Consider the following 13,955-nt stretch of genomic DNA (forward strand, 5'->3'; position numbering starts at 1 on the left):
ACAATGGAATTAGATTTTATGTGATGATGCCTGTAAGTCAAGCGTGAAGATAAGATCGAAACATCAAATTCTTGGAGAGAAATGAAAGTGATATAGTCCACAACGAGCAGACTGGAGAATAAAAGTTAGTTGTTTGGGCATGTTAAAGAACTGAGTAGTGTAAGGTAGGCCAAGGAAGTGTTAATATGAGCCCCCAGTAGAACTGAATTTCGACGGCAAACCTTCTCATGCAAATTCGTATTGATCGAGGAGTGGACGAGAATAGGTTAACAGCTTTCGGTTGGAATAACCGATATTATTCAAAAGAAAAAGAACTTTGCGAAGGCTGGTAGGTGAGTAGAATGAGTTGTCGCAGCGAAGTCGGTATTATCAATAGTGAGTCAGACTGGCGTTGTTTGCACTAATGGAAAGAGGCGGGCGGTATCGAGTAAAGGGAGCAGGCTGCCAGTCGCGGAGGCGGCGACCAGCGCTGCGGGTCAAAGGTCGCCTGCTGACGTCACAGAGTTTGGGCGGCTGGCTGGTGATGGGACGGCGGCACGGCCTGCAGCCGCAGTTGCAGCTGGCGATGGACTTCAGGGCGGTCGTGGTGTCGGCGGCGGTACTGCTGGTCGCCGTCTCTGCTCAGGTTATCTCGCTTATCAGTCACTCCATTCGTAATCTAGATTCAGTTGCAGTTGCAATTGTTTTCAAATGCTGAATCTTCATCTTAAAAGAATTATTCGAGGAAATTATTCTGTTGTTATGTACATCTAAATCCATATTTGTACTCTGAAAGCCACGGTGAGGTGTGTGGTGGAGAGTACTTCTCACACCACTCTCACTTCTTCCTTTCCTGTTCAAGTCGCGAATAATGCACGGAAGGGACTGGTGTGAGCTCGAATCTAGTCTCGCCTCCATGGTCTTTTCGCACGATATACGTAGGAGCAAGAGTTACACAGGCTGATTCTTCTCTGGAGACACGGTATGAGAATTTTTACAGTACACCATAATGTGATACACGGCGCCACCTCTTGAAGCGCGTTCCACTGGAGTTGGACGATCATGTCCGAGAAGCTTTCGCGCTTGCTAAGCGAAACCGTGACGAATCGCTCCTCACTCATTTAAATTTCCTAGTAAGTTTCCTGTAGCTATCTTAAGTAGGAAACGTGTCGCTCAATGACAGTTTTGGAAGGTACCTCCTTAGTTTGTCGTCTATACTTTCCACGGACTCTTCCAATGAATCTGTGTGGCATCTGGCTTTCCTACGCTTAGTTTTATGAGGTTGTTTCACTTTAAATCTCTCCGAACGCACATTCCCAGATATTTCATGGGTGTGACGATTTCGAGTAATCATTTGAGTGTTGTGTAATCAAACAAGAAATGGTCTTTCCGTCTATTTGTGCGCATCCCATTAAATCGGTTTATGGATAGGGCCAAATAGTAATCTCTGCACAAAGCGACAACCCTCTCCATGTTTGCCCGCATCTCGTGGTCGTACGGTGGCGTTCTTTCTTCACACGCCCGGGTTCCCGGGTTCGATTCCCGGCGGGGTCAGGGATTTTCTCTGCCTCGTGATGGCTGGGTGTTGTGTGATGTCCTTAGGTTAGTTAGGTTTAAGTAGTTCTAAGTTCTAGGGGACTGATGACCATAGATGTTAAGTCCCATAGTGCCCAGAGCCATTTGAACCATTTGAACCTCTCCATGTTTTCTTGACTTTGGCTACGATTTTCTAGCCTTGAAGCTTCTCTAAATGCCGGCCGGAGTGGCCGAGCGGTTCTAGGCGCCACTGTCTGGAACCGCACGACCACTACGGTCGCGGTTTCGAATCCTGCCTCGGGCATGGATGTGTGTGATGTCGTTAGGTTAGTTAGGTTTCATTAGTTCTAAGTTCTAGGCGACTGATGACCTCAGAAGTTAAGTCCCTTAGTGCTCAGAACCATTGTTAGAACAAATTTCTCCCCAATTCTAGTGAATACCTCCTCATTAGTTATGTGATCTACCCATCTAATCTGCATTCTTCTGTAGCACCACATTTCGAAAGCTTCTATTCTTTTCTTGTCCAAATTATTTATCGTCCATGTTTCACTTCCATACATGGCTACACTTCATACTAATACTTTCAGAAACGATTTCCTGACACTTAAATTTATACTCGATGTTAACAAATTTCTCTTCTTCAGAAACGCTTTCCTTGCCATTGCCAGTCTACATTTTATATCCTCTCTACTTCGCCCATCATCAGTTATTTTGCTCCCCAAATAGCAAAACTCCTTTATTACTTTAAGTGTCTCATTTCCTAATCTAATTTACTCAGCATCATCCGACTTAATACGACTACATTCTCGTTTTGCTTTTGTTGATGATCATCTTATATCCTCCTTTCAAGACACTGTCCATTCCATTCAACTGCTCTCCGAGGTTCTTTGCTGTCTCTGACAGAATTACAATTTCATCGGCGAACCTCAAAGGTTTTATTTCTTCTCCATGGATTTTAATTCCTACTCCGGATCATTCTTTTGTTTCCTTTACTGCTTGCTCAATATACAGATTGAATAACGTTGGGGATAAGCTCCAATCCTGTCTCACTCCCTTCCCAACCACTGCATCCTTTTTATGTCCCTCGACTCTTACAACTACCTTCTGGCTTCTGTACAAATTGTAAATAGCCTTTCGCTCCCTGTATTTTACACCTGCCACCTTCAGAATTCGAAAGAGAGTATTCCAGTCAACATTGTCAAAAGTTTTCTCTAAGTCTACAAATGCTAGAAAACTAGGTTTGCCTTTCCTTAATATATCTTCTAACATAGGTCGTAGGATCAGTATTGCCTCACGTGTTGCAATATTTTTACGGAATCCAAACTGATATTCCCCGAGGTCGGCATCTACCAGTTTTTCCATTCGTCTGTTAAGAATTCGTGTTAGTATTATGCAGCCGTGGCTTATTAAATTGATAGTTCGGTAATTTTCACATCTGTTAACACCTGCTTTCTATTATAATATTCTTCTTGAGGTCTGAGGGTATTTCGCCTGTTTCATACATCTTGTCAGGGCTGGCTCTCCCGAGGCTGTCGGTAGTTCTAATGGAATGTTGTCTACTCCCGGGCCTTGTTTCGACTTAGGTCTTCCAGTGCTCTGTCAAACTCTTCACGCAGTGTCATATCTCCCATTTTATCTTCATCTACATCCTCTTCCAATTCCATAATATTGTACTCTACTTCATCGCCTCTGTATAGACCCTCTATGTACTCCTTCCACCTCTCTGCTTTCCCCTCTTTGCTTAGAACTCAGTTTCCATCTGAGCTCTTGGTATTCATACAAGTGGTTCTCTTTTCTCCAAAGGTCTCTTTAATTTTCCTGTAGGCAATATCTATCTTACCCCTAGTGATATATACCTCTACATCCTCACATTTGTCCCCTAGCCATTCCTGCTTAGCCATTTTGCACTTCCTCTCGATATCATTTTTGAGACGTTTTTATTCCTTTTTGCCTGCTTCATTTACTGCATTTTTAATTTTATCCTTTTATCAATTAAATTCAATATTTCTTCTGTTGCCCAAGGATTTCTATTAGCCCTCATCTTTTTACCTACTTGATCCTCTGCTGCAGTCAGTACTTCATCCCTCAAAGCTACCCATTCTTCTTCTACTGTATTTCTTCCCCTCATTCCTGTCAATCGTTCTTTTATGCTCTCCCTGAAACACTGTGCAACCTCTGGTTTAGTCGGTTTGTCCAGGTCCCATCTCCTTAAATTCCCACTTTTTTGCAGTTTCTTCAGTTTTAATCTACAGTTTATAACCAATGCATTGTGGTCAGAGTCCACATCTGCCTCTGGAAATGTCTTACAATTTAAAACCTGGTTCCTAAATCTCTGTCTTACCATTATATAATCTATCTGACACCTTCCAGTATCTCCAGGTTTCTTCCATGTATACAACCTTAAACAACCTTCTTTTATGATTCTTGAACCAAGTGTTAGCTATGATTAAGTTATGCTCTGTGCAGAATTCTACCAGGCGGCTTCCTCTTTCATTTCTTACTCCGAATCCATATTCACCAACTACGTTTTCTTCTCTTCCGTGTTCCTACTGTCGAATTCCAATCACCCATGACTACTAAATTTTCGTCTCCCTTCACTATCTGAATAATTTCTTTTATGTGATCATACATTTCATGAATCTCTTCGTCATTCATAGAGCTAGTTGGCATATAAACTTGTACTACTGTAGTAGGCGTGGGTTTCGTGTCTACCTTGGCCACAATAATGCGTTCATGATGCTGTGTGTAGTATCTTACCCGCATTCCTATTTTTTTTATTCATTATGAAACCTACTCCTGCATTACCCCTATTTGCTTTTGTATTTATAACCCTGCATTTACCTGAAATGTTCATTTGGCGTATTTGTTTTAGCAGTTGTCTTGCAATGAAATAGATTCTAGGGGATGTATGCATTTTTATAGCTGGAATGAAATACATTGTGAAGGTTATTTGTATTTGACAGTCACAAACATGCTTGAGAATGTACTGGTAATTCATTGTAAGGAAACTGCTAAAACAAGTGCGCAAGACAGACATTTGATGTAAGCTGTATTTTAACACAAATATTCGGCGCAACCAATTCGGTTACACGTTTGAAATTTGTAAATTGTTGTTTATCATAGGGGAACTCACAGGAAGTCAGTGTATAATCTGTATTGATGAAAACAATGAAAAAACCGTCTGATGATGAACTGTACAAAATTTGAATAAAGTAACCTAAAACCAGTTAGTGGCTGATTGGTGTACACCATCAATAATTTATTTTGTGTAACAGCCAGGGTCTCAAACCAGTTCCATAAACGATAAAATTGCGTGAATACATTAGACATAGATTGTTGTTCATCCAAATATGAATCCACTCTGGCCTTCAGTTGAAATCTTTTCGGCTGTTGACCATAGCCTAAGAGCTTAAATTTTTGATTATATTTTATACTCAGCTGATAAAACAGTTATTCCGATATAATTATTGCTATTTTTTTACCTCCTTTCTTAAAAGTTGATACACGAACAGCATTTGGCCAGATTTCCGGATTCACGTTTTCTCCCAACATTAAACGGTGATTGAAGGAGAATTCCGTTGCATTTTTAACAACTCACCGTTAATGCCATCTATACCAGATACATTTCTGTTTTAATTGCTTTTAAAGCTTCTTCCAGCTTCAGCTAATACTAGTACATCTATCCCATTTTACATCTTCGTACGTTTATGCTTGTTTCTTTATGTTTTGGTCAGCCTACAACTTTTTATAATGTTCTTCCCATTGTTTTTCGTTGATTATGTTAATGCTTAATGTAGCCGCTCTTGTTTAAATGTTTCGTCACTTCACAGGTATTTGCTTGTTGCCCATTAATATAATTTTCTAGATTGCTTATACAGGATGTACCAAGACGAATGTCAGTGTTCAGGGATGTGACACAAACGCTCGTGTAAAAAAAAAAAAAAAAAAAAAAAAAAAAAAAAAAAAAAAAAAAAAAAAAACCTCATATCGACACATGCCCTATTCCAAATGGTTACCATTCATTGCTCAAAATATCTTTCTGTCATTAAAATAGCCCGACGAAAGCGCAGTTGTCCATGGTGTGTTGTCAGTGAAGTGGTGCAAGGGGCTGAGAGCGTATCATAGAGAAGTATCAGTTAACCGTGTTCATACACTGGCCGACTAAAATGCTGCACACCCACGCTAATGAAGAATATGTAGATAAGGTGATTATTTACGGCTTCTGCAAGGTAGTGCTCCTGCTGTTGACTTTCCGATACGTCGATTTCCTGATCGTAAATTGCTTACCTCAGTTTGCAGCACTTTCAGTGAAATATGTATTCTTCCAAGTTCCCATTTATCTTCTGAACATGTAAATCGACAACCTGTGCAGGAACAGCAACACATTGTTGAAATGATGCTGCGTAGCCCTACTGTCAGCACACGGCGACTTTCTGCACGTACCAGTACCCCACAAACTCGCGTATGGTGATCGTTACATGCGGAAAACTTGTACCTATTTCACATACAGCAAGTCCACATTCTTAATGATGGTGATCAAGTAAGAAATCGTCGAAGCGACGATGGATATTTGATGACAACTGCTTCACGTGGTAACTGGGAGATACCCGGACAACTTTCACTGAAAGTGATGAACTAATCAATGTTGATATAGCAATCAATGCTAATACAGTCATTGTCTCCAAACTGCACTGAACATTAGTACCTTATGTCTGAGCCACGAAGCGCGCTGAAATTAACTCTTAATGGCAAGAAAAGTTTTCTTCATTCAGAACAGGTTTTCGTAATTCGTTGTCCCACCATAGCTGAGGTCACCGGAGCAAGCTATCAGCCGACTTGTGATCCGCTTGCTATCATCTCGTTCGGCAGTAGCGATGTATCTCAAAGAAGGAAGCCAGAGAGACAAAACAAAAGGCCTTGAGAGGCAGCATCGCTAAACGTTGCTGTATCGTGGCGGGTGAGCCAGCGACATAGTATCCGATCACAAGAATCTGCAAACCTATTATTGGACATATACAGGGTGAGTCACTAGTTACTTCCACCTAGAACAACTCCGAAAGTATGATAGTAGCTGAAAAATGTGTGGGACAAATGTTGCGGGCGACCACGGGGGCCATAATATAACGTTGGTTTTTTGTTTCTAGGTGGGGTCGCGTCGGAGACAAGAAGGTCAATTTTGCGGTGGTGGTGGTCAGTGTTTAACGTCCCGTCGACAACGAGGTCATTAGAGACGGAGCGCAAGCTCGGGTTAGGGAAGGATTGGGAAGGAAATCGGCCGTGCCCTTTCAAAGGAACCATCCCGGCATTTGCCTGAAACGATTTAGGGAAATCACGGAAAACCTAAATCAGGATGGCTGGAGACGGGATCGAACCGTCGTCCTCCCGAATGCGAGTCCAGTGTGCTAACCACTGCGCCACCTCGCTCGGTGTCAATTTTGCTTTTTAAATGGGATGCTACAGAATGGTACTTATTTTCTGATAGCGGCTATTCAGACGAAACCAATGATGTGTGACAGCAAGGTCTTTGAGGGTCAACGAAGGTCAACAATGTGGCATGAACGTCCATTTACAGAAGGTGTTCGAGGTGATGATGGCTGGTTCAAATGGCTCTGAGCACTATGGGACTTAACGGCTCAGGTCATCAGTCCCCTAGAACTTAGAACTACTTAAACCTAACTAACCTAATGACATCATACACATCCATGCCCGAGGCAGGATTCGAAACTGCGACCGTATCGGTCGCGCGGTTCCAGACTGTAGCGCCTAGAAGCGCTCGGCCACCACGGCCGGCAGTAGAAGATGTCTGTCTGTTTTTGGCTTTAGGTATGGTTGTTGCTTCTCGTTTCCACTTCACAATCACGCCACCAACAGTTGCCTTGGGGAACTTTAGACGAGTTTAAATATCCTTCATGGCTATGTTACTCAGGTTACATCCAATGAGTAGCCAGGGCTCGAAGCGACTGAGTTGTCGTGACTGGCCTATTCAGACGTTGCTGCTTCTGCACTGACAACTCAATACTTCTCGCCTCCTTTTGTACTAGCGGCTCCTCCTCTCGCGACATGTAATGTTCTGCATTAAACGGTGTCCGGATACTTTTGTCATATAATGTAGTACTCGTTTCAGTGGACTGTTAACTGTAGTGCAGATGTAGCACTAAGGATACTCCTACAAAATACTGAAAGCATCCAGTAGAAAAGGCAGCTGTACGCACTATTGGACCCTGCCGAGTTCGTCTGGCAAACAGCCACATCTGCCGTCCACAGCGTAAGCAAAAGTACCGTAGAGTTTCCCAAACACGCTATTTCGTCAGCTATTCGAGATACTCAAGGTTATCAGAACGATGGGAATCCCCGCTTGGAGATGAGCAATGCAACGTTGGACCAGCCTCGGTCGCGTGATACTCTGTCCGCACCGCCTGCATCTATATGACATTTACCAAAGGGTATGGCGAAGATGTACTAGGGTGTCCTTTACCCTGTAATTAAAATGACTTAGTGCTGTAAGTGTAGGCCTTCGCTCTGCATTAAGAACTTCTTGCAAGTCGGCAAATGTAAATGATGCCGCCAATTATATGAGAGGGCAATTATGCTCATAGCGGAATGGAGACATACAACTGAAACTCCATCCACATTCCAGACACTGTTTACTGTAATTCATCATTTTTATAGATTGATTAATTACTTTTACATATCGTACAAGTGTGAAGAGAAGATATTAAATGCAGACTGGAAACATAAAAACTGCGTTTCTGAAAAAGAGAAAATTGTTAACATCGAATACAATCTTTTGTGAAGGCAAGACTTGTACGAAATTGGAACTCGGATGATTAGCTTTCCACACAAGGTTTTGGAATTTGGACCTACAGAAGAATACTGAAGATTAGCTTAAGAAGTCTGAAGTGTGGAAGAATGTACTAAAATTGAAAGAAAGTATGGAGAGAGTGAGTTGTAAAATAGAAAAAAAGAGAGAGAGAGAGAGAGAGAGAGAGAGAGAGAGAGAGAGAGAGAGAGAGAGCGAGATAGAGAGAGAGAGAGAAGGGAGATAGTGCCACCAGCTTGGCAAGAGACACAATGTTTCGAGCTAAGGCCCAAGGAGCTGTGATCAAAAGGAAAGATGGAATGTATATCACGGAGATTTATGACTTATGAGGACAGTAGAAGGAATAAATAACGAAGTTATGTTACAGACCTGGGTCAAAGGTTAAGTTAATGAAAAAGGCAAGGTGTTTCACTGGATGAACATGGGCCTAAAATACTTAGAGGTAATTCGATAAAGTAGTTAAAGGATAAAAAGCAAAAGAGGGACCTTATTATAATTCAATAACTGAAAAATGGTTCAAATGGATCTGAGCACTATGGGACTCAATAACTGAAGAAATACTCCAAGCTCTATATGAGAAAACAAAAAAGTTTTTTTTATGAGATCACCAATAAGATGCATGAAAAAGGAGATTTTCCTAGAGATTTCCAAAGGTCAGATCTTGTACCAGTGTTTAAGAAAACAACGTCATATGGGTGTGTTCAAATGTTCAAATGTGTGTGAAATCTTACGGGACTTAACTGCTGAGGTCATTAGTTCCTAAGCTTACACACTACTTAACCTAAATTATCCTAAGAACAAACTCATATACCCATGCCCGAGGGAGGACTCGAACCTCCGCCGGGACCAGCCGCACAGTCGATGACTGCAGCGCCCTGGACCACTCGGCTAATCCCGCGCGGCTCAAACGGGTGTGAATATCGTGCACTAAGTTTCCATGGCTCCGAGATAACGACGAATAGGAACAGCATATCAATCAAAATTAATCAAAAACTCGCTGAAAATGTATTTGGTTTTGGCAAAGGTAGAAAATCCAAAAAGTAAATAATTACTTTAACAATACGGCGCGAAAAAATACTCCGAAAAGACTTTCGACATAGTACACTGGTCTAAAGTGCTGGAAACTTTAATGTGCAGTGAGTCACGTCAGTTACGCAAGAAAATAATACGACAACGTAGCGTTACAGGAACCAGTCTGCAGTTGCAAAAATAAAAGACAATGACACAAAACTTTCAGGATTAAATAAATATGTCCCGTTCAATACATGAACTAAAGATGCAACAAGCGAATGTAGTGATACATACAAGTATGTTGAAGGAGTAACTGTAAATGGAGATACATAAAAATGCTTATATTTGTAGGTGATACATCTGTGTTATCCGAATTTCCCAAAGGCTATAGAAGTCATGAACAAAGCATTCTCGGAAACTTATAATATGAAAATAAATGAGTAGAAAAACCTAAATGCTGATATGTAGTAAAGTCCCAATAGCAGCAGACCTATGTAGGAATGGAAAGAATCTGAAGCAAATTACCAACGTTAAGTACCTGTGTAGTGAAATGACAATGGATGATACATTAATGCCACGAGATTAAACATAGAGTTACAAATCTAAAACAACATCCAATAGTAAGAAGAAGCTGCTAACATCGAAATATATTAGTTTAAGCAACAGGAAAAGATATGTAAAATCTTTCGTGTGGAGCGTTGTTCTATATGACTCGGAGATATGGACAGCAGTGCAGCAAGAACGGAGAAGACTACAAACTTTTAAGACATTGTGTTGGAGAAGAGAAGACTTTCACAGAATACGAGGGAAAAGATCGTTACAGGAGGACTATCAAGGAATGGAGGAAGCCGGCCGAAGTGGCCGTGCGGTTAAAGGCGCTGCAGTCTGGAACCGCAAGACCGCTACGGCCGCAGGTTCGAATCCTGCCTCGGGAATGGATGTTTGTGATGTCCTTAGGTTAGTTAGGTTTAACTAGTTCTAAGTTCTAGGGGACTAATGACCTCAGCAGTTGAGTCCCATAGTGCTCAGAGCCATTTGAACCATTTGAATCGAGGAACGGATCGGTTGGACACCTATACAGATATTTCGCATTTATTTTGAAACTAACAGAATGAAAGATGCCTGGAAAGGACGCACGAGGAACAGCAGCAAAAGACGTTACATGATGTTATTTCAACAATTAAGTACATCTGGCAGATAAATCAAGATATGTAACTGACAACGAAGGCAGCAATAGAAGAAGACGAATAGCTAATCAGAAGGTACTGAATCGCACTGGTGATGAGAGATATTTATGGCCCAACTAGACTAGAAGAACGGACCTTTAGAGAGGACACATCCGGAGATAATAAGGAATCGTCAGTTTGGAATGAAGTATGGGAAGGGTGTAGAGGTTAGAAACTATAGACGAAGACCGCGGCGTGCTTGCAATGAGCGGCTTCAAACGGCTGTAGGTTACAGACATTATGCAGAAATGAAGACGCCTGCCCGCGATAGACTATCTTGGAAAACTGCATCAAACCCCTCTTCGGGCTGAGGTCCACAACAAGAACAATTGTGCAGGAACACTGAATTTAGGCTGTGATACAAATTCGTGCCCAAATGTGACATGACAGCTCGAGTTACATTGAGACTCGTACAATATTTTGATCTCTGAATTCTACAGTAGGTAATAAAGTAAACTACAGTTGTCAAACGGTGCTGATACTGGAGTCTCCCCTTGCCAACAAACTAGTTTAAAAACTGATGAAGTTTATGTGCAGGGTATAACTAGAAACTTAAACATTCCAGGCAATTTACGTAACCTACAACTCAAGATATCGAACATAATTTCCATCAAGTGATAGTCTGCAAAGACGTGTTAAAGTTCTGTATGCGGACTACGTTTTCAGTTTAGATACGTGAGGGTAAGTTAAAATTCAAAGGATTTTTTAAGTGAGAAACTTTTTATCGGGAAGACAACATTGTAAGTAACTTTTTTTTTTTTTGAGTCATTAATTTTCTGACAGCTTTGATGCAGCCCGCCACCAACTTCTCTCCTGTGCCAACCTCTTCACCTCAGAGTAGCACTTGCAACCCACATCCTTAATTTTTTGCTCAGTGTATTCCAGTCTCTGTCTTACTATTCAGTTTTTACCCGGTACAGCTCCCTCTAGTATCTAGGATGTCATTCCCTCATGTCTTAACAGATGCCCTATCATCCTGTCCCTTCTCCTTATCAGTGTTTTCCACTTATTCCTTTCCCCTCGCATTCTGCACAGAACCTCCTTGTTTCTTACCTTATCAGTCCACCTAACTTTCAACATTCGTCTGTAGCATCACATCTCAAATGCTTCGATTTTTATTCTGTACCGGTTTCCCCACAGTCCATGTTTCACTACCAGCAATACTGTGCTCCATACGTACATTCTCAGAAATTCTTCCTCATATTAAGGCCTACGTTCAATACTAAAATACTTCTCTTGGCCAGAAATGCCCGTTTTGCCAGTGCACTCTTCATGTTACCTTTGCTTTTTGTGTCACCGAAGGTTGTTTGGACTTTCTGTATGCTGAGTCAGTGCGTCCCACAGTCATTTCTTTTCGATTTCTTCAAATTTTTCATGCAGCCATTTCGCCTTGGCTTCCCTGCACTTCCTATTTATTTCCTTCCTCAGTGACTCGTACTTCTGTGTTACTGAATTTACCTGAATATTTGTGTATTTTCTTCATTTATAGATCAACTGGAATATTTCTTGTTACCCATGGTTTCGTCGCAGTTCCCTCCTCTGTACATATGTTTTTCTATCCATCTTCTGTGATTTCCCTTTTTAGAGATGTCCATTCCTCTTCAACGGTACTACCTACTGCGCTATCTTTATTGTTTTATCTACAGCCTTAGAGACCTTCAAGCGAATCTCGTCATTCCTCAGTAGCCTGTATGCAACTACTTTGAGTATTGATTCTTCCTGACTAATCTCTTAAGCTTCAGCCTACTCTTAATCACGACTACATTTTAATCTGAATCTATATATGCTCCTGCGTACGCATTACAATTCAGTATCCGGTATCTGTCTGCCCATGTTGTAATCTAACTGAAATCTTTCCGTATCACCCGGCCTTTTCCAAGTGTACCTCCTCCTCTTGTGTTTCTTGAACGTTCACTATTAATAGCTGAAACTTATTACAGAACCCCCGTTTAGTCTTTCTCCTCTGATTCCTGTCCAAACCCCATAATCTACTGTAACCTTTTCTTCTACTCCTTCTTCTACAACTGCATTTCAGTCCCCCACGTATATTAGATTTTCATCCAGCTTTAGATACTGTATTAACCTTTCAATATCCTCATATACTTTCTCTTTATTTTCATCTTTAGCTTGCGACGTCGGCATGTATACCTGAACTATCGTTGTCGGCATTGGTTTGCTGTCGATTCTGACAAGAACAACCTTAATCACGGAACTACTCACAGTAACACACTCTCTGCCCTACCTTCTTATTCATAATGAATCCTACTCTCGTTTTACCATGTTCTGCTGCTGTTGTTATTACCCTATACCCATTGGACCAGAAATCCTTATCTTCTTTCTGTCATTAGTCTACATGATCTTCCTCAGCGTCTACGCTCTTGGTCCACCCCTCGACGAACTTTCTTGTTTTGTCCTGGATGGAGTTTTGTGGTGTAATCCGCATACACTCTTCCATCGTCTCCACGACTTCGTCGTCTGGTGATAACTTTTACTCATGCAGATGTTCCTTCATGAAACCAGGAAGGTGAAAATCACTTAGAACTATGTGAGGACTGTAAATCGGGTACTCCAGCAGCTCAAAGACAAAATTTTTAATGGATAGCATTGTTTCTCCAGAGGTATGAGGGAAGCATTTTGAAAGTATCTCTCTCATTTTCGTTTTCGTTTTGGGTTCCAGATCTCGCAGTACCGCGAAGTGCTTGACACTACCCATTGTTTTCCTTTGGGGGTGTAATGAATCAACAGTGGAACTTTCATATCCCAAAACAGTGTCGTCATTAACTCTCTCGCAGAGACTTGGCATTTGAATTTTTTTATTGTAGACGAAGATGGACGGATGTTTGCAGACGGTGCTCAGCCGCCTACTCTGTGGCTCGCAGTGATGGAACGGCATTTCATCAACGGTTGCTGAGCGATTGAGAAAGTCTCCTACTTCCTGTTCAAAACGCCGTAAACGTAGCTTCAATATTCGCAAACGTTCCCGTTTATGACAGTCTGTCAGTTCACGTGGTACCCAGCGAGCACACACTTTCCTATAGTTTAGAGATTTGTGGACGTCTGCAAATGCTGTCTGCGCAATACCATCAGTTCTAACACGACTAACACCACGAATCATTCGCCCCATGTCTTGATTTTGCTACTCTACCCTACCGAACGTCCTTTTTCGCAGACACATACACTGAGGTGACAAAAGTCATGCGCTATCGATAAACACATACACAGATGGCGGTAGTATCGCGTACGCAAGGTATAAAAGGGCAGGTGATTCGTACGAAAATATGTCCGATGTAATAATTGCCACACGATGGGAATTAACAGCCTTTGACTGCGGAATGGTATTTGAAGCTAGACATATGGGAAATTCCATTTCGGAAATCGTTAGA

The 13,955-nt window shown here is 41.6% G+C and overlaps 1 protein-coding gene across 1 annotated transcript in view; it reads left to right on the forward strand.

Moving 5' to 3' along the window:
- Positions 1-403: 403 nt before the first annotated feature.
- LOC124623863 (inter-alpha-trypsin inhibitor heavy chain H4-like) overlaps positions 404-13,955 on the forward strand; it is a 156,714-nt gene continuing 143,162 nt past the window's right edge. The window contains exon 1 of the mRNA XM_047149072.1: positions 404-625. Coding sequence (XP_047005028.1) covers positions 404-625 — 222 coding nt within the window. The remainder of the gene's footprint in view (positions 626-13,955) is intronic.

The sequence above is a fragment of the Schistocerca americana genome, chromosome 1 (assembly GCF_021461395.2).
Source record: "Schistocerca americana isolate TAMUIC-IGC-003095 chromosome 1, iqSchAmer2.1, whole genome shotgun sequence".
In the NCBI taxonomy this organism is placed as follows: Eukaryota; Metazoa; Arthropoda; class Insecta; order Orthoptera; family Acrididae; genus Schistocerca; species Schistocerca americana.